This window comes from Octopus sinensis, linkage group LG23 (genome assembly GCF_006345805.1).
Source record: "Octopus sinensis linkage group LG23, ASM634580v1, whole genome shotgun sequence".
Classification (NCBI taxonomy): domain Eukaryota; kingdom Metazoa; phylum Mollusca; class Cephalopoda; order Octopoda; family Octopodidae; genus Octopus; species Octopus sinensis.
The window spans coordinates 10,139,491-10,162,722 of record NC_043019.1 but is presented as its reverse complement, the minus strand read 5'-3'; the positions used below and the strand labels follow the sequence as shown (position 1 = coordinate 10,162,722).

General features: G+C 37.5%; 1 protein-coding gene across 1 annotated transcript; it reads right to left on the bottom strand.

Annotated features, from left to right (window-relative positions):
- Positions 1 to 1,327: 1,327 nt before the first annotated feature.
- LOC115223458 (transmembrane protein 18) lies at positions 1,328 to 23,232 on the bottom strand. The gene is made up of 5 exons (XM_029794042.2): positions 22,860 to 23,232; positions 15,784 to 15,901; positions 12,026 to 12,080; positions 4,375 to 4,468; positions 1,328 to 1,930 (listed from the first exon to the last, which is right to left on the bottom strand). The coding sequence occupies exons 1-5, from the start codon at positions 22,911 to 22,913 to the stop codon at positions 1,787 to 1,789; spliced, it is 465 nt and encodes a 154-aa protein (XP_029649902.1). The 5' UTR covers positions 22,914 to 23,232; the 3' UTR covers positions 1,328 to 1,786.

Sequence of the window (23,232 nt, the reverse complement as noted above, 5' to 3'; positions counted from 1 at the left end):
TACATGCCTAGGGGTCATTAAAGGGTTAAGGATTCCATGAAGGGGGCTGATAATCTAAAAAGTTTGGAGACCCCCTGCTATAGAGTCTATAGACTTCACCATCCAGCCTTGGTTTCAAATAAGTGCAATGATCCAGTTGGTTCTTCCTTTTAAATGGTAGACTGTGATGGGAAGGAGGTTTAGCTGCTATTTCTTGCAGGTTAAACAACTTGAGGGTTTTATCTTAATGTTATTTCAGCTTCTTTATTTTAAAGTCTTTTTCTTTCTTCTTTTGAATGGTTCGCTCGTCTCGTCTATTCTGAAAGGTATGACAGTACAACTTGACTGGTGACCTGTCTTTGGAATGGTAGAAAGGTGTAACTTGACCAATTCCATATCTTCTAATAGCTACAAAGACTCAGCAAATATTTCTTTCCATCACCAACTATTTGGTCTTGAAGTAGAAATGGCTTCCATTTTTTAATGCCCAAACAACAATGACAGTTTTGTCCCCGAGATTTAATCTAGACACTGCCTCTGAGCCAACAAGGAGTCAATATCTTGTTGCTCATCCTACCAGAAATGCAGTCAACACTCCCTCAAATCACATCCTTATTTAACAGATCTTCCATGCTGGAATGGGTTAGAGACTTTGACAGGAGCTGACAAACCCGAGGCCTATAACAAGCTACATTGTCTACTTTAGCATGGTTTCTACAGTTGAATGCAACTTCTTAACACCAACCACTTTACAGCTTATGAAATTTAAAGAAGGAAGAACATATTTGATAATGTGGACTGAAAAAATAACATGATGTTCATAGGTGGAATGTCTTTTAGCATAGGTCTGCTCAATTAAGACTGTTCTAGGCTTAAAAACAACATTGCCAACTGTGGCCCACCAATTCGACCTGCAATAATTTTATATTCGCTATTATACTATTACACACACACACATGTGAATATATATATATATATATATATATATATATATATATATATGAGAAAGCTCAAACTAATACAATCTTCATTCTCCAAAGAAAATAATGTTTTTGAACCAATAGAAGTTCTATGCAATTGCCTGACCTGCTACAAACATCAGCCAAATTGTTCTCTTTTACATTCTAATTTCTAAAAAAGAAAAGAAGACACATGTATTCATTATAATGTAATCTTAGATACCATTATATGCTAAGCACAGACAAGATGGTCACTGATCAAACAACTTTGGTCACATAGGCTGAATCCAGCTTGGCCTAGGGTTAAACAATAACCAAGCATTGTTTTAAAACAAAAAACAAATACAAAAGATTTGCTATAAAAATATTACATTTTATTCCATTTTTTAAAAATTTCTACTACATAAGCATAAAACCAAAATTTTGTCTTCTGAAGAGTAAGATAAAATCTAAGTTTTTAGTTGATAATAAAACGATTTTTTCTTTTCTCTCTTTTTTGTTTTGGCTTGAAATTCCTCAAAATGAATGTCATTTTGTAGAAAATACAAATAGGTTTTGCAATGATACAATTAATTTTTTCATTTTCTTTTCTTACTCCCAAAACTAAATAAGTTACAAAATTTCTTTATGAAAATCCTAAATATATTCAGTCATTTTCCAAAAGGGTAGATGACTTTTTTCATTGATTAAGGTTGATTAAAAGAGAAAAGATCATAAAATGGTAAATTTAAAATACAATTCTGAAAGTGGTAATCACTATCATTCGTTGAAAACAGACATTGAAAAAATGTGCATTTTCACACTAAACAGCAATATTTTGTAAGAAAAACTAATTCCCTTTTCTAAATTCATTTCTCTTTTTGGCTTTCTTCTGTCTGTTGTTCAGGGTTTTTTTCTGATTTATCAACTTTGCTTTGGTATTTGGCTTTCACTTTGTATTTCAGCCTTTTCACATCAGCAATCAAGTGTCCGACATTCCACAGCCAGAGAATCTAAATAAATAAACAGACAGACAAGTAAACAAACTAGTATAAAGAAAAATTAGACAAATTGGCGATAGTCATTAATGGCTGGACATGGCTGGACGACAGGCAAATAATATAAGGACAGAGACTGAGAAGCAGGTGTGTGTGTGGTAGGAAGTTTGCTTCCCAACCACGTGGTTCCAGGTTCAGTCTCACTGTGTGGACTGAGCAAAGCCTTGTGAGTGGATTTGGTAGAAGGAAACTGAAAGAAGCCCAACGTGTATGTATATATGTGTATGTGTCCCCACCACTTCTTGACAAGAGACCAATAGAATAGGGACCAGGCTTATCAAAATTAAGTACTGGGGTCAATTCATTTGACTATAAATTCAAGGTGGTGCCCCAGCATGGCCAAGTCTAATGACTGAAACAAGTAAAAAGATATATATATATATATAAAATATAACTCGTTTTTGGATTTGGTTTGCAAGATTCTTTATATGGGTTCGTGTGTTGAAGCATATTCTGTTGTGTCTGGGGAGGGTCATTTTCCTTTTGTGCCTTATAATGTAACACACTCACTGGTAAAATTTCCACTTATTTCTTATTTTTATTTTCCTAAAATTTTCGTTGCGTCTTGCAACCTTTTCAATAGTCAAAATAACTATAGTCAGAGAGTCAAAAAATGTTTTTTGTATCGTCTATTTGAATGTTTTGCGTTCTTGTCCCATTTTGTATTTTTATATATATATATATATATATAGCAGCGTACATACACCTTGTTTTATATATATATATATATATATATATATATATATAACGGGCTTCTTTCAGTTTCTGCTGTTGAGGCAAGTGAGAATCAGGATCGAAATCGATCAATGGAAATTGCAGCTGTGATACCAGTGCCGGTGGCATGTGAGAGAACCATCCAAACGTGGCCGTTGCCAGCGCCGCCCCGTCTGGCCTTGTGCCTGTGGCACGTAAAAAGCACCATCCGTTCGTGGCCGTTGCCAGCCCCGCCTGGCCCCCGTGCCGGTGGCACATAAAAAGCACCATCCGATCGTGGCCGTTTGCCAGACTCGTCTGGCACGTAAAAAGCACCCACTACACTCATGGAGTGGTTGGCGTTAGGAAGGGCATCAAGCTGTAGAAACACCGCCAGATCTGACTGGCCTGGTGCAGCCTTCTGGCTTCCCAGACCCCAGTTGAATCGTCCAACCCATGCTAGCATGGAAAGTGGATGCTAAACGATGATGATGATGATGATGAAATCCACTCACAAGGCTTTGGTCTAAGGCTATAGTAGAAGACACTTGCCCATTGGCTGCCACAAGCTGGTTTCTGTTTTTTAAGAATTCATGTATCTACTCTCCTTGTTTTCAGACTATCCCAAGTCTCTGTAGCTTGTGACATATCCCATGATCAAGTTTATCAAAGGCCTTTACAAAAGCAAGATATATCACATCCACATTTGAGCAATTCATAGATTGTTTCAACATAAAACAGCAGAAGCTGTTAAGGCAGCTCCTTCCAGGGTGGAAGCAATGCTGGCATAAATATATATTTCTCATCATTTTAACACTTTTCCATACTCATATCAGTCAGGCAGAATTTGTTGAAGCAGATTTTCTACAGCTAGATGCCTTTCCTGTCACCAACCTTTACTTCATTCCAATTAAGGTCATATTTCCCCATAACCATATGTGTTTTTACAGAAAACTGAAAACAAATAGCAATGCTTGTGTAATGGTGATACTTGTTTTCAACTACTATGCAATGTCAAGGTAAAGAGGCAGTTAAAGCTCTCTCTCTCTCTCTCTCTCTCTCTCTCTCTCTCTCACACACACACACATTATATTACTCAAAGTAGCTGCCCTCACTTTCCCCCAGGGCCTCAAGACAGCTCTGGAATCTGACACATGCATTCCTCACTGTGACCCTGGGAATATCTTAGTGCACCTCTTTGATCTTGGTGTTTCCGGTGGAGCAGTTGCTGTCTTTCTCTCCTGCAACCCATACATAGTAATCCATGGGATTACAAGACCAGAAGTTGGCTGCTGAAGTCATAGAAATTCTCTGACAACCATTTCTGACTGTGTCCAGAGGTATGGCAAGGAACCAAATCCTGCTGCCACACATATAACCTTCCAGCAGCAACCCTATCCAGCCTGGATTTGACCACAGCCTCACATAGCTGTCTGAATTGAGCCTATAGTCCTCTTCAAAGGAGTTCGGTTTGCATGACATCACTCTCACTAGAGACACACCCAAAGACCATCACAGATTGAGGGAACTTGGTTTTCAAGGTATGTGAGACATCACGAGTCGATGTTAAAGCACTGATCACATATCAAGAGAACACTTTGTAGTGAAATAATTACTGGAATATTAAGATAGAAGAAATGATAACAGCTAATTAAATGATGGCAGTATTATGGAATATTAAGGTAGCAAAAAGCAATAATACATACAACTATAACCAAACAATTCAAAAGTATTGGTACTGAGAACACAAGCGAGATAAATAGACCATTGCTGTCAAAGTACTGTTGCTCAGCAAATAATCTGGAAAATAACATATAAATAAATATTAAATAATATAGAGAAGAATACAATAACAGTTTGTGTGTGTGTGTGTGTGTGTGTGTATGTGCTTAGAATGAACAATGAATTTAACAACACTGAAAGCAAAGAGAAAATAAATGTAACTCTTCATTTAAGACTCAATGAAAGATTAAGAAGTGGAAGAGTCTTTGGCATTTCAGGATTAAGCTGTTCTTCAGAAAATTCTAAAGAAGATGTGTTGAGAAAGGAAAATGAAAAATGAAAAACTGTCACTTGCAAATAAGTATGACTTGGTGGTATGTGCCAAGCGTTTGCCAGTTGTTTTAGGTGTTCTGCGTAAGAAGCAGGCACAAACCTCTTTCCAACCGTTGATTCAGTGAGACATCTGGGATGTTACAAAAACAAAGAAAGAAAGCTCCTTCAGCAGAGGACTGCTGCTCATTTCTTCAGCTGAGTTCACTGGAATCGTGTGAACGTGAAGTGCCTGGCTAATTGCTCCAAGAATCAATCAACAAACTTATAATCACATTGTTAATTTAAAAAAGATTATAGTTTTCTGGAATATTAACCTCAACAGATGAAAATTTCTAATCTTTCCGTACATATCATATATCTTACATTTGGTTGTGAGCACAGTACAAGTGATCTGGAAGTTAAATATTGCTCAAACTCCCTATTTGTGCAGTTTACACATTGAACACCCTCCAGCCCCCCCCCCTCTCTCTCTCTGGGACACAACACAGGGAGATGGCTGGAGAAGGTATGTGTGTGTGGAAGTCTGTGTGAAAAGAGATGATGGCTTAATGAGGACCAGGATGCAAAAAAGATTTTTAGAAGTTAATGAAGACAGACCAATATTTTAATCAACTCATTTCAAAATTGTATTTTATTTTTACTGTTTTACAGCCATCTTCCCTCTTATCACAAGTGAAATGGTTATTTGCAGAATAAGATTATTTTCACTCCTTCCTTCCACTAAAAAACACTCAACTCTCATTTGCAAAGTGGAAACTGTTATTTGTCGTGGTTTAGCACAAGTTCAGCCCTGATCAAACAAACCTGAGACCAAATACATTCCAGCCAATTTTTTATTCAAATTTATCTACTTAGGATTATATTATCCAGCGTAATCCTTTCTTAAGATACTGGTGATTTGCAAGAGATTTGACAGCTTCGTTAGTTTATTGGACCAATAATTTCCACAAGCTGAATGTCTCTTCCTACCATTAACCACTCAACAATGATAACTGGTATTTATTCAATCAGGTAGCTCTAAGTAACTTGCTCAATTCTCTACAATGTTGGCCAAAGTAAGATCTGAAGTTGTGATCCAATTGGTAATTATACCATCTCAACCTCACGGCCATTGTGCCATTTTACTCTCAGAGAAATGTTTGAGTTCAATAAATGACATTCCATTAGATGTGAATTTGACTCGTCCCTATTTCAAACACAATTATTTGAGGTGGTTGAGTGGGGGCAGAGGCGGTCTGTGTATTTGCCCATCTGGTCCCTGAAACAGTTTCTTCTGATTTGCTTCAAACAATCTGTTTTGCCTGAACTGTCTTTTCCTATTGTCATATCTTTCCAGTTTTGCTTTGATTGCCTCTACACTTTCCTTCAATTCTTCCAATATCACATCATAACCTTTCATCTCTTATTCTCTATGTTCTTTCCAGCATTATTCTTATGCTTTCGTTCTGCAATTCCCCACCCCTCTTCTCAATCTATCAACTTGTCCTAAATGTCTTTTCAACCTCGTTTCTCACAAATTCCTCTCTGCCAGTTCGGTTCTCTCCATTCTGTTTCTTCTTTTCTTTTCTATCCAACTCTGTCTGCTGCAGCCCAAATAATCTTGTTAGTTTCAGTTATATCTCTCATCTGAAATAGCCCAAGAACCGAATCTATATTTTCAGCTTCAACCATGAGCTTGCATCGGTCAGTGTACCTCAGGTTGAAGGGTACTTGATCCTGGTCATCTCTAATATATCGGCACAGCATCCTCATTATATCTTGTTGATCATCATCTTATTCTTGTGCTATAGCTCTTCCTATTACTTCTGCTTCATTGGCTGAGAATGCATTTACGTTTACACTTTGCTCTACTTCTTCACTGCCACTTTTCATTTTTCTCTTCTCACAAGGCACGTTATCTGTTGGTGAAGCTTTATTTTTATTTTCTACTTTCCTTTTTATCTCTTTTATTCCCATGTCTGTTAACCACCCTTTTGTTCTCATTGCTCTTGCCTGGTTGGCTAACCATTGCTCTCTTATTCCGAAGAGTCGTATTTCATTCCATTTTGCTTTCATTCGTTGTTGGGTTCACCACTGATCCAGCATTCAATTATTGTCCGGTTTGCCTCCTTATTCCCACCTTCTTCTCTGCCTCTGGCTTTGTTTACAAGCAGTCTCTGGATGACAACCAGGCCTATACTGCTCAACTATAGGGCACCTGCTAGGCGAAAGACTTTCACCTTTGGTTCCAGCCACATTAACACCATTAATTGTACATTTGTACCAAAATTAGAATTATTATTATTATTATTATTATTATTATTATTATTATTATTATTATTCCTACTACAATATGAGCAATAACTGCATCAACTTTAGTGAGCAGAAACAATAGGATTTTGCTTCTATAATATTTAGTTTGGTAAATAACAAATTGAACTACTGCAAAGGTTGATTTCACCGTTCATTTCTTCAGGAACAATAAAATACATCATCATCCCTTGATGTCTGTTAGATGATGATGATGATGATGATGATGGCAATGAAACTTCTATCAATAGCAATACTCCTGCACAACATTTAGATTCCTCTACAAGCTTTACAAGAAGGGTGTTAAAAAGAAGGAAAGATAGTGCCTGAATTGAGTATGACTGTTCACTGCTGAACATCTTTTCCATACATTAACAGAATCAGCACTGTCTTAGTGAAACAACAACAGCACCTATAACAACAACACTTATATATAAATGTAGTCTTAGATAGAAAATGTTTGAATAAGAGACAGGGTAATGATTACTAGAATAACTTGGATCATGGGTCTGTTGAATCAAGGCTGCCCTGACTGAATAACAATGGAAAGAAAGAACAAATTAGGGATCTTAGTGAAGGATACGCTAAGTGTGTGGGGAAAAGATACGGTGGGTCTGAGCGGAACAACAAAATCAAAACTGCAGTTTGTCACCAGAGGAACCGCTTTGTCGCAGTTACCTCCCTTCAACTGAACAATCTCTTCGCCAACATTTAATTCAGAAAGCTTTTCTTGACATTCATTCATTCAAAATAACTTATACAGTTGAAGCCGGTTATTGTCATCTTTCTGGGACGAAACCATTTTGATGGTGATGCTGATGACGATCAACCATCATAATATTAATTCTTTCTACTATAGGCACAAGGTCTGAAATTTTGGGAAAGAGGGTTAGTTGATGACACTCACCCTAGTACACAACTGGTACTTATCCTATTGACCCTGAAAAGGCACAGTCGACCTCAGAAGAATTTGAACTTAGAACGTAAATGAGTTCAAATTCCACCGTGGTCAACTGTGCATAATAAGTAACTGATAACAATAACCAGCTGATAATAAGCAAATAAATAGTTTTGGAACCAATCATTTTAATAACAATAACTGGTTGGTGTAAAATTTCTGTGATTATAATAAGCAGCTTCCACTGAATCAGCTTTATTTTACTATTTTATCAGATCAGTCATTAATTGGGTTACAGATTTATATGGCAACATCTGATCTAACATTATTTAACTATAATGTCACTGCTACTACTAACAACCAATTAGATTACTACAGCTACCATCCAATTAGTGACAGATTAAATCAAGATGATTACAACTACAAGTAAGATCTGATTCAGTTATTTTCTATTAATGCAACTATTAACAGTCATTAATTTCTTAGCAACATGTGTGCGCACGCGTGCATGTGTGTGTGTGTGCATGACGTTGGATGCAACTTCTTTGAAAGCAACAGTAAAGAAGAGGCTGACAGAAGCAGACATGAAAGGAGGTCGGCAACGGAGGACTTCGGAACCAGCTGTGCTCCACTTCTCCTGTTCTTAGTGTCAGCATTCATTTAGGTTAAAAACAGGCCTGTACAACCATCTTAGAACACAGATAAACCTAATGTCATCAAATTTTCAATACAGGGAGATACCAATGATAATGTGTGCGTGTGTGTGCGCGTGTGTGTGTGTGTGTGTGTGTGTGTGTGTGCGTGTGCGTGCGTGTGTGTGTGTGTGTGTGTGTGTGGGAGCAAGAATGACTGAGTGGTTTAGAAGCTTGCTTTGCATTCACATGGTCTTAGGTTCAATCTCACTGAGCCACACCTTCAACAAGTGTCTTCTAATACAGCCCCAGACAGACCAATAGCCCATAAATGGACCATCAGTTCTAAAAGCTATCACTGACTGCTTTTAAAGGTCATCACTGACCACCCAATTCTACATGCCATTGTGAGACAACTATTTCAACTAGAGGGGTTATCACCCCCACCTTTAAATAGCTCTTATGAACTGATTGACATGCAATGGGTTCTTTACCAAGTGTTGCAAGGCAGAGATGAGAATTGGTCTTGCAAAGACTGAGACCTTGGTCTTCTCAAGAAAGTCTTCGCAGTGTAGTCTGCATGTTAGAGGAACATCGCTGAGACAAGTGGAGAAGTTTAAGTATCTCAGGACCAAATTCAAGTAAGATGGAAGCAGACTGTTAAATTGGATGCTAGAACTGCAGGTGTTGGTACAATAAGGCACCAGCTGCAGCATGTGATTTTCAGAAGAGAAAAGGTTGGGGAAAAAAACCCAACTTGTTATCTTCCCTTTAGCTTTTGTACTTGTCCTTGCCTATGGCCATGGATGTTGGGCAATGATGAAAAGAATGCGATTGTGAATACGAGTGACCAAAATGAGGTTTCTTTGAAGGATCTCTGCAGAAACCTTACTCAATGGGGTTCATAGTTCAGAAAGCAGGGAGTCTCTTCAGGTCAAGTTACTACTTCTTTGCATAGAGAAGCCAGAGCTCTGATACTACAGACATGTGATTAGAATGTTGTACGAAAGAATCGCAAGGCAGATTCTTCAGGCCAAACCAACAAGAATGAGAAGTAGACTAGAAATGAAATCGTTGGATAACATCCATAGTTTCAGTTGGTTACACTTAGGAATTGAATAGGGAAGTGTAGTTGCTTCTGATATGAACTCATGGAAGAGGTGCGTGAGGATTCTACCACAATGACTCTCTCAGGAATAGTTGGGGAAGATGGATGGATGAGCCAACCTATTCAACAGACTGTCACAGAGTAACCGCTTCTACAGGCCATTGTTGCTCAAACAATGCTGCAAGCTATCACAAGTTGACTAATTCAACAAACTCATCATCAAGTGATCAATTCTAAGGACCGACCAATTCTTTCTTCTCTAAGAACTGACAAAACTAGTAGCTCATATACTGACAAACTGTTTCTCTTGTTTTTAATCCCTTCATTTATTCATTCATCTAACCCATATTACTAACCTGTACTTTTGTAACCTGTAATTATTTAAATTAATTCTTCAAGTAATTTTCAAATTGTAATTCCCTAAAACCCTAGTTTTCTCTCCCAGTTTCATAAGGTTTTTTGTCACTGTTCTTTAAAATTCATAAGCACTCTTGTTTTGCTTATGTTTCTTCCATTTGTAGGCACTTTTGTTTTAAACTGGCTACTGCTGTCCCCGATGTGCCCACCCATCCCTGCTTCCACCACCTATACTGGAAATCTATTCTCAATACCGAAAACCCCTACAGAGCTCTGTCTTGCTTCTCTACCAGAAGACTTGCATACCTTCATCCCACCCTATCTTCCTGCCATCAAAAATTGCACACAATTCTACTTCATGTACCAAAAGGTGAGATGTTATTTAGTATGGACGAGTACACCTGTGTAAAGAAGTGCCAATCCCTAACTGTGGAGGGAACCTGTTGTAGAGGTAGCCCCGAGACATAGGATGGGGTGGTGAAGCATGATCTCTGAACTTTGGACCTCACAAAGGCAATGACTAGTGACTGAGACCGTTGGCGACATGCTGTGCTTGAGAAGGCCTGTCAAGCCAAGTGAAATCCCAGACATGGCTGATGCTGGTGTCACGTAACTGGCACCCATGCAGGTGGCACATAAAAAGCACCTTTCAAGTGTTGAGCCTCATGAAGGCAAGCTGGTCGAGCTCCTTTCAAATGTTGGGCTTCACAGAGGCAATGTCTGAGACCTTTGGCATTATGTTGTGCTTGAGAAGAAGACCCATCAAGTCAAGTAAAATCGCAGTTGTGTAAGTTACTGGTGTCATGCAAATGGGACCTGTGCTGGTGGCATGTAAAAGCACTTTTTGAACACCGGGCCTCATGGGGGCAAGGACCAAGATCATCTGGCATTATACCATGCTTAAGAGGACCCATCAAGCTAAGTAAAACCACATTTGTGGCAGATACCAGTTTCACACAAATGGCACCTGTGCTGGTGGCATGTAAAAGCACCCATTACACTCTCAGAGTAGTTGACATTAGGAAGGACATCCAGCCATAGAAACCATGTCCAAACTGACTGGAGACTGGTGCAGCCTTCCAGCTTGCCAGCCCTAGTCAAACCGTCCGACCCATGCCAGCATGGACAAGAGACGTATGATGATGATGACAGGTAAAATAATATTGAGGATTGAAGAATGAGCAAGAAAGAGGAAAAAGAAAGTGCACGTGTGTGTATGTGTGTGTGTGTGTGTATACGTTTAATGTATGATTTTTGTTTGTTAGAGTTGACTCCTGTGCCACTGAGCTATTTGGTTGACGTTTCACACTGACCAGACATTGTTACACCATCTGAAAATCACCTGTTCAACATGAAACCTAACCCTTTGGCATTTAAACTGACCATATCAGGCCCAGATATTTTACCTGTTTTACCTACAGACCAGTCAGATCTAACCTCTCATACCTACACTACAATGCCATTCTAAAAATAAACAATAAAATCATTGAAAGCTCAAAGCTCCAAGGTGATGCAGGATCAATGCAAAACAATGTGAATAAATAAGCATTACATATGACGGATTAATCTGAAATCCGAATGGATAATCTTTTAGCTACAATACAACAATAGTCAACAAACAATAAACAGTCAAAATTTCTTAGCCCAAACTAGCACCTACTTTGCTATTTATGTTGTCATGTAGCAGGAATCCCTAGGAGTTTGGACACCACGGACTTCATTCACAAAAATCCTAAACACTTTTCTAAACAATCTCTGGTCTGAAGTTTTACTAATGAGGTCCTGTAAAACTGAAACATGTCTTTAGTTGTCCCCATACTACAAAAGATCAAACTCTCTCACCATACCATTTCATATTTAATTTTAATTAATTATAATTTCTTGGTTATTTCCCCACTTTTTCAACCAGAAAATGATGGCTTTCAAGTTTTGGGATTATATCATGTACACTAGCATTCACTTAATGAGATGTATAACTGTATGTACATATGCACGAATGTATGTATGCATGCAAATACCTGTAGTTTTTAGCAGCCCACTCGTTTATGTATTTTGCTGAATAGACCAGTAACACTGGAAAAAAAAAAAGAAATAAAAAGAATCATTATAACACAATAACATCTTATTAACTATTTAAAAGACATTTACGCCGCTAAATTCAGTTCTGTTTTGTTAATGATTTTACATTATACAGGGTCCAAGAGACATCTGATGGCATTTAGAAATTTAATAAAAACAACTCTAATCTAATGAAAAACAAATGTATTTTAATATAAAACTTGTGCACATGTTCCCGATAAGCTTTCTTATAAAATGATTCTATGAATCTCCCTTCAACTGACTGCTTCAATGTGAGACCAGAATCATTGACATGTCTGCACTAAAAGATCCCTTTTTCGTTTCAGACATCATCTGCATAATGGCAGCCTTCAGTGAAGCTATGGTATTATGAGAAGGTTGATTAGTCACTCTTTCAACAATACTGAAAACATACTGGTCCATTGGATTCAAAGCTGGTGAGTTTGGAGGCCACAAGTTCGATGTTATACGATCATAAAGGTTGTGACATTCATCACTGGGTTACATGAGCTTTGTGAGATGGTGCTGAACCTTATTGAAACAGATAAAGCCTTCCATGGCATATTTCATCCATCCATGGCTTAACAACTGTCTCCCGCACCTCAATGTATCCAGCAGCATTAATATTCTGTGGAAAGATGTAAAGTGACATGGCATGATCTTTGTTACTCACCACTCCTAAAACCATTGCAGTTGCTGGAAACTTAGTGTGCATCACTTTAGGGACTTCCCAAGGACCTGCACATAACCAGCTATCATTTCTCTTGCTAGGCTTTTGGTCATGGTCAAAGAATTTCTCATCAGAGAAGAACCAATGCATGCCATGTTCATGAGGGCTTTTAACCTTATTAAGCAACAGCTTAACATGAATCAAATGGTTTTCCAATATCTTTGCAGACATGACTTGGTCTCTCCTCTGTAGATGAGACTTCTATTGAATTTCCTTGTCTACTACAGTTCCGATAGTTCACTCCAGCATCTGGAGATCATTGGCAGCGATCCTCATTGATTTTCTAAGATGATTAGCGATAATGTTTTGAACCCGTTGGATGAACTGCAGTGTTAGCAAAGTGTCCAAACATTTAGAATGTTTTTCTTTGATGCAGTTGAAATATTCCCACCAGACGTTTGCAATTCCATCTGAACTTTATGTACAAAATATCTTGCAAGCAATTTCTAAATTGTTTTATTCCACACACATGACAACAATGACTGCATGTCTTTTCATTTTTTAACATTAGTATTTTATCAGAAGTAGAGTATTAGAAAGAAAGAAAAACCTTGTCATTGGTTTGAAGACAGTAATAATTTGACAACTGTCCTCAAATACTGCTTGTAGCCTATATCAGATATTAAGGTCTTCAGAGAGTAGAAAGGAGAGACAGAAGAATGGTTGGCTGAGTAAATAATAGAGGGAGAGAATTGGATGGTCAAATGACGACTAGCCAGCTGAGTAGTAATAAGGGGCTATGCTCACAGCCAAGAGATCTCTCAAATGCCCCAAGCCACTTAGTTGTAAATAGATAAAGTCAGTAGAAATAATTCTTTATTCCAAATAGCAGAGACAATCCTACAAAATTTGACACATGATTCAATAATTTGGAAAGAAGTGCAATCTACCATGCAGATTGACATTGTATTTATAAACTACATGAACGTAAAATCAAGATTTCTTCAGCAAACCAGTGGTTTAAAGTAAAAATACAAAAGCAGCAGAACAGCTGAAGGATCGTGTATGAATATTTGGATAGGTAAAGGAATGGCTGAATTGGTGAAAAGTTCACTTGGCAGCCATGAGGTTCTGGATTTGATCCCACAGCACATTATCTTGGATAAGATGTCTTCTAACATCAGGTAGACCTAAGCTTTGTGAGTAAAACTGGGCAGACAGAAATTATGTGGAATTTCATCAGATAGACAAAATATGTAATCCAAAGGGATACAAAGACTTCCACATAATCTCTGCTAACCAAATTTCACTGACAGGGCATTTGTCCACTCAAAGCCTATGACAGAAGGGACTTGGGCAAGGTACTGTGCAGTAAATAGAACCCACAACAACTTGACTGCAAAGCAAACTTCTTGACCACTTGACCAACAGCCAAATAGCAATTTTTCTTAATCTCTGAAAATGTCAAAGATGTGTTTGAAAACAAAGTTTGAAACTGAGACTGCAAATACACGGCTGAATGCATTGTAAGTAAAATACCAACTGATTTACCTGTGAAACTACGTTTCATATGTGTGAGTGTGTGTGTGCATGCATATGTGTGTGTGTGTGTGAATATGTGTATGTATAAACATGTATGTGTGTGTGTATAAGCACAGAGATGTAGAAATACTTGGGTTGGTGTCTGTAGGCACAGTAAACCCAGTAGAAATGTGAGACACCTGGTTTTTGTTAAGATGTCCCTCCAGGAAAAGGCTAACTCATATGAAACCAGCTGCTCTACTGAGCACATGTGTGTATAGATCCTAGCAGTAAGGGGAACTTGTGGAAGAGGTAGACCCAGGAAGACCTGGGATGAGGTGGTGAAGCATGAACTTCGAACACTGGGCCTCATGGAGGCGATGACAAGTGACTGAGACCTTTGGAGATATGCTGTGCTTGAGAAGACCAGGCAAGCCAAATGGGACTGTAACTGTGGTCTATGCCAGTGCAGCATTACTGGCCCATTTAAGAGTACCCCTTCAATTATTGGGCAATAAATTGCACTTGAGAAGACCTGTTGAGTCAAATGAAGTCATTGTTGTGGCCGATGACAGTATTGCCTGATTGGCATCTGTGCCAGTGGCACGTAAAAACCACCATTCGAGCATGGTCGATGCCAGTGCCACCTGACTGGCCCTCATGCCGGTGGCACATAAAAACCACCCACTACACTCTTGGAGTGGTTGGCATTAGGATGGGCATCTAACTGTAGAAACTTTGCCAGGTCAAATTGGAGCCTGGTGCAGCCTTCTGGCTTGCCAGCCCTCAGTCAAACCATTCAACCTGTGCCAGCATAGAAAGAAGACGTTAAACGACAATGATGATGATGACGTTAAGGTGGAGTGAAAAAGACACTTTTTACACAGATTTTCAAAATCTGTTTTCAAGAATATATCTTTTATTGTGAAATCCTTTAAAAACAACTGTATTAAAATCTGAAGTTCATAAATTTACATCTTCAGTCACAGCAGCCGACTTGAAATTATGAATAATGAGTGAAAAATCCATTTATAACATGTTTGCCTTTCTTCATTTTATTTCTTACATTCATTGGTATGAATCGATTTTCTTTTGCAAAATCCATTAAAAACAAGAGTGTTAAAATCTCAAGCTGGTTGCAGTAACATACAGACACCATCTTTAGAAGTTTAGGTAAATGGTATAACCTAGACAACAGAAATGAGTAATAGATAGTTGAGAAAATTGTCTTGGAGAGGAAAATGATGTGGGGTTTAGTATTAATAAGAAAAAAAGAGTGGAATCTAAGTTGGGAAAAAGTTGATGATGTCAGAGAAGAGGGAAAATTGTCAAGCAGATTTCATTCTAGCTTTCTGGCCTCTTCGAGAAGTATAGGTGACAGTGCATTAGGTGAGAGAAGAATTCAAAGAAAAAAAAAAAAAGAAATCAGGGCAAATGGCAAATTCAGAGAAAAATTAAACAAGAATGGTGAGACAAAATGATGAAATAAGAGAAACAAATACTTACACATGACAGCAAAATGCAGTGTTTGAGAAGTCCCATGTGATTTGGTAAATATAGTAAGGAGAGCACAAATAACATGGAAGGTACCAAGTCCAAGGAACCATCTTTCACTCCAATCCACCTGAAATCAAGACAAATATGATTTAGCTTACGAAATGGTTAATATTATAATTCCGATTTTTGATGGTGGGGATTCTTTATTTGCTTAATCTTTAAATTTATTTGCACAAACTATTTATAACAAATAGCACCTCACATTAAGCCAGTGAATTAACATCAATATAATCATTTCACATGTTCCAAATGGTTGCCACATCTCTTAACACGTGAAGAACTGTGTTTAAAGTACACTCCTCAATTCGTAATAATGATGAGATGACCACAGTAAGAAACTTCAAAGGAACATTGTGTGTGTGTGTGTTTGTATGGGTTCCATTGCTTATGTTTGAACTATTAGTCAAGCCAAGCTTACTTGATCAGGGATGTGTGCAACATATCTAATCAGAGCTTCTACATGATCAATAGGAAAAAAAACTGGAAAAAACAACCACATCTTCATCAAATCACAGTCTACTATCTTAAGAGTAGGGCACACTGGATGATGTAGTCCTGGATACCCTAAAGACACAAGAGGTCATAGCTTGAAAGCCTTTGCTCATGGATCTATTCACAATTAGCCTAGGGCTACAGAACATCAATTAGATTTGATGACCAAACACAAATTTATCTACATTATCACTGAACCTTCTTGAAGTAACAGCTTCATCAATTCACTTAGTTACAAAGAGATCCCAAAGAATAATGGAATTCACCTTTGTCATAAGATTGACTTGCTATCATAAGAGTCTAATTCCTCTAATAGGGAAATTATCTGCAAGGAACTGATAGGACACCATCCACTTGGCACTGGATGTTTTTTTTTATTCTAAGTGTTAAATTATATTCTATATTATATATACATCCCAAAATATAGAAAACTGGCAGAGTTACTAAGAGCATTGGATACAATGTCTTGTTTTTCACACAACTCAACATTTAATCATGTAACATAGTTTGTAAAAGTGGAAGTGGCTAACATACATTATAGGTGTCTGTTAGCCACTCCCACTTTTACAAAACTGTTCTGTTCTGTAAAAATGTTGAATCAATTACAATTACACTGCAGATAACCCAATAACAAGGTCACAACTGAAATGTTTTTTGACTATGAGTCTGTTGGATTAGAAATTGACCTAGGGTTAAACAACATCAATAAATCAAAGTTTGTCTAATGTTACTAAAAATATGACATGGTGTTCGACAGATTCAGAAGTCAATAAATGCAGAAAAATTTGGTAATTCAGACTGTTTTATTTGTGAAACAGTCTGAAGCAGATTAATATCTCTCAACTTTGTCTGACAAGAAAACGGGATGGTCACAGCTGGAGCAGATCTAATCACAGTTCAGTCTACTCAATCTTGAGGTGGAGGGAATTCAACAACAATGATATACTCACAAATGCATTGAAATTATTGTATTGATTAAGCATTTATTAAATGTTTGTATGTCAAGAAGTCTTTTGACTCTCACACCTCTGCCACTACTCCACACTTTATAACCAGCCAACACCAAATTAATGAAAGATCTCTTCCTACGCAATTGCTTGACCTGCAAGGAATAGCAACCAAGTTCCAGTGGAAACACATTGCCATATTTTTTTTTTTAGTGAGGCCCCTAGTATATATTAGGGACTACTCTGTTCAATATACTTTAACTTTTTTTTTTATTGTTTTACAGGTTCCAGACACTGAATTACAGCCAGGGTGGGACACCAACTTCAAGGGTTTCAGTTAATGATATCAATTCAAGTACATATCTTAAAAAATTAATACACCTCTGAGTTGTTAGACTATCAAACAAAATGCTTCCAGTATTTAATTATGTTTTGAATAATGATGGATGGAATATCTTTGATCATATTTCAACAAGAGAAAGCCAGGGACAAAACCCCAACAAACTATTTCTCTTTACTTTTGCATGTGTTCAGATATACACAGACACAACTAAGTAAGAGACTGGAAGAAGCAAAGGGAATAATTTCTCTGCTGGAAAATTTACCAAAACAATAGTGAACATATGCCAACTAAGCCAAACTTTGTTCCGATCACATCTGACTGTCCTAGACATATTTTCAAAGAAAATTGGGGACAAAGGACACCATGTTCATAATAATGACACTCTTTTACAACTATCTCATGACAGGAGACAACACACACATGCACGCATGTGCATGTAGAAATGATTCCATTGTGCGATACCTTGAGCAAGTGTCTTCTCCTACAACCCTGGGCCAAATATTGTTTTGTGAGTAAATTTAGGAGAAGGAAACAATGTGTATGTGTGTGTGTTTTGTGTATGTGCCCCCACCATCACTTGACCAGCAGTGTTGGTTTGTTTATATTCCTCTTACTTAACAATTTTGGCAAAAACAACCTACAGGACAAATACCAGACTTCAAATATAAGCGCTGGTTTTGATTTGTTCAACAAAACACTTCAATGGCAGTGTCCCAGTCAATGACTCAAAAACAATAAAAAGATGTGTGTATACAGACACAACAAAGACAAACACGGTATACGTACAAATAAATACAAATTAGTTCTATTTTCATATGCAAACTGTAAAATATGTCTGTTTATTATACATTAATTTCTTACAATTTAAATTACTCCAGAGGGAAAGTTGGCAGAAATATTAGAGTAGAAGTCAAAATGTCATGCAGTAATTCTTCTGGATCTTAATATTCAGAATTCAAATCCCAACAAGGTCAGTTTTTTCCTCTCATCTCTCTGGAATCAAGTTCTGGGATCAAGTTTGCTTGCCCTAAATTTCTTGGTCTGGTGCCTACATTAGAAACCATTATTTTATTACATCTTTTATTCATTCAGTATTGATCAAACACTACCACTAAAGTGCCGAAGTCAGTTTAAATACCTCTGCACCTTCCAAAAATTTACCATTTTGTGCCGTTTTTCAGAGCAGAAATAGATTAAGTCATGTTTTCTTTTATTTTTAATAAATTAGTGAATAGTTATTAACTTTTCTAAAACAAAATTCTAATCCAAGACATCATTCTAGAAAGAGTTTTGTTGAATGCTCCAGATGAAGAAATAGTGAGTGTGTAAGAGTGTGTGTGTGTACACACCACACGCACACACACACAGAGGTGGGGAGGGAGAGGGGGAAAGAGAGAAAACGAGCACTCAATATAGAATGAATTTCAAGGACATCTGGTAATGACAACCGGCTTAAGCATTTTCCTCAAGTGTTTTAAATAATGTAAACTATTAGGGCTTTTGAACATTTCTTCAGTGCAAAACACAAAGGCTGTATTGTTAGAGTCAAAGCTTGTGTGCTAAAACAAGAGGGAATGAAGGTCCTTTGTTGGGCTCTGATAGCAGAGGCAACAAAAGCACAATTCTGCTTTTGATGGATTGAGACAGGTGTGTGCTGCTCAGTTCCAAGCATGGATTGAGACAGGTGTGTGCTGCTCAGTTCCAAGCATGGATTGAGACAGGTGTGTGCTGCTCAGTTCCAAGCATGGATTGAGACAGGTGTGTGCTGCTCAGTTCCAAGCAGGTGTGCACAGCCTTCCAGCAGCACTTTGCTTCACTGGTAACAACTGTCAGCATAAAGTGTAAGATGCTGCAAAAGGCTAATCAGGAGGAAGTGGGTAGCGGCACAAGGAGTAAATCGTTTGGATAGTTGGCTCTGTAAGCTTTATGGTTATATGTCAGACATGTTTAGTGTCCTCTAAACAGACATCTACCATAAACAGGCAGAGAAAATTACCTTTCTGAGCTGGAGTGTAGTAATACTACTGAGAAAGGATGCCAAACAGGGAAAAGTTATAGATAATTTCCAGCCAATAACTCTGACAAGTGCAAAGTTTTAAGATTTTGGCCAAAGTGTTCCTAAAACAATTGGCATTCTTCTGGGCTAAGGACTATGCATAACTTCCAGAAATCCTTAGCTGGCAATGTTACTCAGGGACATGGTTCAAGACAAACTCTACAGCAGGGATCCTCAAACTAGGATGTGTGTACTCCAAGGGGAATACAGGAGAAATTGTAGGGGTATATAGAATTTGTAAAACAATGCAATTTTTATGTAATTACAACCAACTGAACAGAACTCCTTTATCTCAAAAATGTGTGGGAAGCCTTTGTTCACTTATTATTTTGACTAAAAACCAAATTTCATGCAAAACTGTCAATTCAAAATGACATGAAGGTAAGCCCCTCCGAAATTATGCCTAGACTTGAGTTACTCATCAGAAAGAGCCAAGCAAATTTATCTAATTATAAATTCAACATTAAATTAAATTAATTAAATAAATGTATGTATGTATGTCTTACACAGACAAGGCCAGAAATTTGGGTGAGAAACAGTCAATTATACTGACCTAGTGTATGGCTGATATTTTATTAACCCAGGAGGACAAAAGTTGATCTGAACTCTTTAAATTAATAACAGATATTATATGCCTTATTGTCTATTCTATGGATTCCAACAATTTGACAGTATATTCTTCAGATGAGGTATGCTAACACTGCCAGACATGAAGGGGTACACCAGAAAAAAAAGTTTGAGAAGCCCAGTTTTACAAGCAGGAGTGTTTGAGATGTGCACAAAGCAAGAAATCATTCTGCAGACATTTGTTCAGTGCTCAAACATTGCTGATTTAAGGGATCATATTGAACAGCTATTGCCACTTCCAAGACAGATTCAAAATCACACTGCCACCCTTCTTAGAGCATGGTAGGTAACTAACTTATGATGAAAGGACTAAGGAAATACCCTTTCCTATTTGGTCAATGATTGTTTAAAGTTCCATTTGGAATGAAGGGTGTGGGTGAAGAGGGAAGTGCTTACGCAGTGAATTCATCAAAAGGTGGATGACAGTGGTAAAAATGGAGTGGATAGGAACGATTCTAAGCATGCACCTGGAAATTGGAGACAACAGCTGGAGGAGAGCATTTGCACTTGATAGTCAAGGAGATCTCAACTCTGTCATTTCCCTGATAGGGCTTAGTTATAGGTGGTTCTACATCAGATGATTGTAACATCATATTTCATTCCATTTTTTCTCTTATTTTAAGTAAACTACTTACAAAGCATATAACCTGTTTTTTGTAGTATCTTCTTCATCCATGTCACTGTGACAAATAAATCATTATCTCAAGGCAAAGGATTAGCAGAATTGTTAAACATCGTAAAAAATGCCTTGCGATTTTACTTTTAGTTATTTCATTTCTGAGTTCAAATCCTGCCATGGTAAACTCGGCCCTTCATCCCTCCAGAGTCAATAAAATACAATACCAGTCGAGTACTATTGTTGATCTAAAAGGCTAATCCCCTCCCTTCAAAAATGCTGGTTTTGAGGCCAAAATAGAAACCATTCAGATAATTACTGTTGTTATAAACATTCACTTGTGAATCTGTCTATTGCGCTGTACAGCATTAATGCCATTGTGAAGAGGGAAAGCTGTGTACGATAAAGAAACATCTTTACCACCAATTATTCTAATCCCCTTTAATGTTGAGCCAATACTAGTGAAGTTTAGAATATATAGAAATTAGGAGTATACAAGGTCATAAAATGAATTAAAACGGTTTACATGAGAATGTGTATACGTGTGTGTTATATGACAAGAACGAAATATATTCTCATTGTTAATTTTAACCCGTTCATTCTGTTTAGCAAGGATAATGTACAACTGCCAACGATGCAGGTTTTATGTGGTTGCTCGACCTGCCAGAAATCGCAGCCACAAGTCAAATCTTACCGGCTTCAAAAAAGTAGGACAAGTTACTTAATGTAATCATGCATACATACATAAAAAATAAAATGCCCTTGACCATGGAAGCTGCTCTAACTTTTGAGAAAGCAAATCGATGATTAAATTTAGACCTCTATTCTCGAAGACTACCCATGTAATTAATCGTAAGAAAAGAAATTGGAGAAAGTGAGTGCATTGTGTACCTTGTACTTAATGTAAACGAAGTACAACAGACAACAATAGATGTTACACACAGACATGAGTACAATAAACATCACAACACACGATGGACAATATACATCATACAGACGAAGTACTACGGACATTTTAGACACGGAAAATTATATAAATGTAAAAACAAATAAAAACGATGTACAGCTGGCAAAAGTAGAGTAAATACATATACAAAGGATAAAGGCACCACAGACAAGGTCCAACACTTAACTGAAGAGAAGCTCAGGTAATGCAGGCACCCCATCATGAACGATCGACATGAAAGCTGTAAAATCTACTTCAAAATTACACCCTATAAAAAAACAGAATGTACTCAGGGGGACATTAAGCTCAGAAAGAAAAAAAAAAGGGAAAAAGCGTGCACAAACACACACAGTTGGAATGTCTGGCTTAGAGAATGACATTCCACCCATGACAATCTCTCTGACTTTTTATTTGCTCAATCAAGGCTGCCTGGGGACTGAACAAAATCACTATTTTAACCAACAAACTTTTTTTTTTTATACAACAATTAACAGTATTTAACTAATGGTGTTCTGTTCCATGAACACAAGGGAGAGAGATATTCTAAAGATATTCATAGATCAAGAAATTCAACGAAGTTGTTATAAATTACTTTCATTACTAATTAGAAAAATAAAGAAAAAGAAACAAATTTGTTCGTATTATGTTGCTGGTCACTTCTCGTTAAGTGGCCCACGATGATTAAAAAAAAACAAAACACGACGCGATCCCGCTTTTATTGTGGTATATCCAGGTCAACATTATCTGATGTGTCCTTAATTTTTATTTAAACACAAGAAGGAAATTTTGTAGCTATTTCCAGCAGAACGAGCAACCACATAAAGGCTTCCTTCATTTGCTCAGAGGTGAATGTGTGGTGCAGGGTTCGTCCCCCAAATCCGCCACCAGTTTCTCAAAAACAAGCGGATTGATGAAGTTCCACAAATCAAACACAAATTAAACCAAAACGATTTTACTCGTTCAAAATGAATTTATTATAAGAAAATCATGAATCTTACCGACTTCAGGTAGGACCCGAGTCCGGTGATCTCGTCCACTTCAACAGGGTTCATTATGCAGAAACAACGACGGTCGAATTGCCGAACATGTTTAACTGTTTATAAATATGAACAGGGGGTGTTTACTGGAGAGAAAACAGCAATAGAGTGCGTATGTATATATATGTGTGTGTGTATATATATATATATGTGTGTGTGTGTGTGTATAGGAGAGGTGGTGCTGCTAGTGTTATTGAACCAAACACCGAGTGTCCACCAGTCTGCGTGTTTTACCAACTGAAAAAGGACTCGGGTGGTGTATATATATGTATATATATATATGTATGTATATTGCTTGTGTGTTCTACGTGTAGAGAAACCGTGTAAATACGAA

Bases quoted from the DNA above. Each gene is read 5' to 3' on its own strand.
- LOC115223458 (XM_029794042.2), bottom strand. From the start codon at position 22,913: ATGAACCCTGTTGAAGTGGACGAGATCACCGGACTCGGGTCCTACCTG. The intron at 4,469-12,025 runs GTATTTGCATGC...GTTATTTTCCAG, and splicing joins TGGGCTGCTAAAAACTACAG to ATTATTTGCTGAGCAACAGT. The intron at 1,931-4,374 runs GTATGTATTATT...TTATTTATTTAG, and splicing joins TGAATTGTTTGGTTATAGTT to ATTCTCTGGCTGTGGAATGT.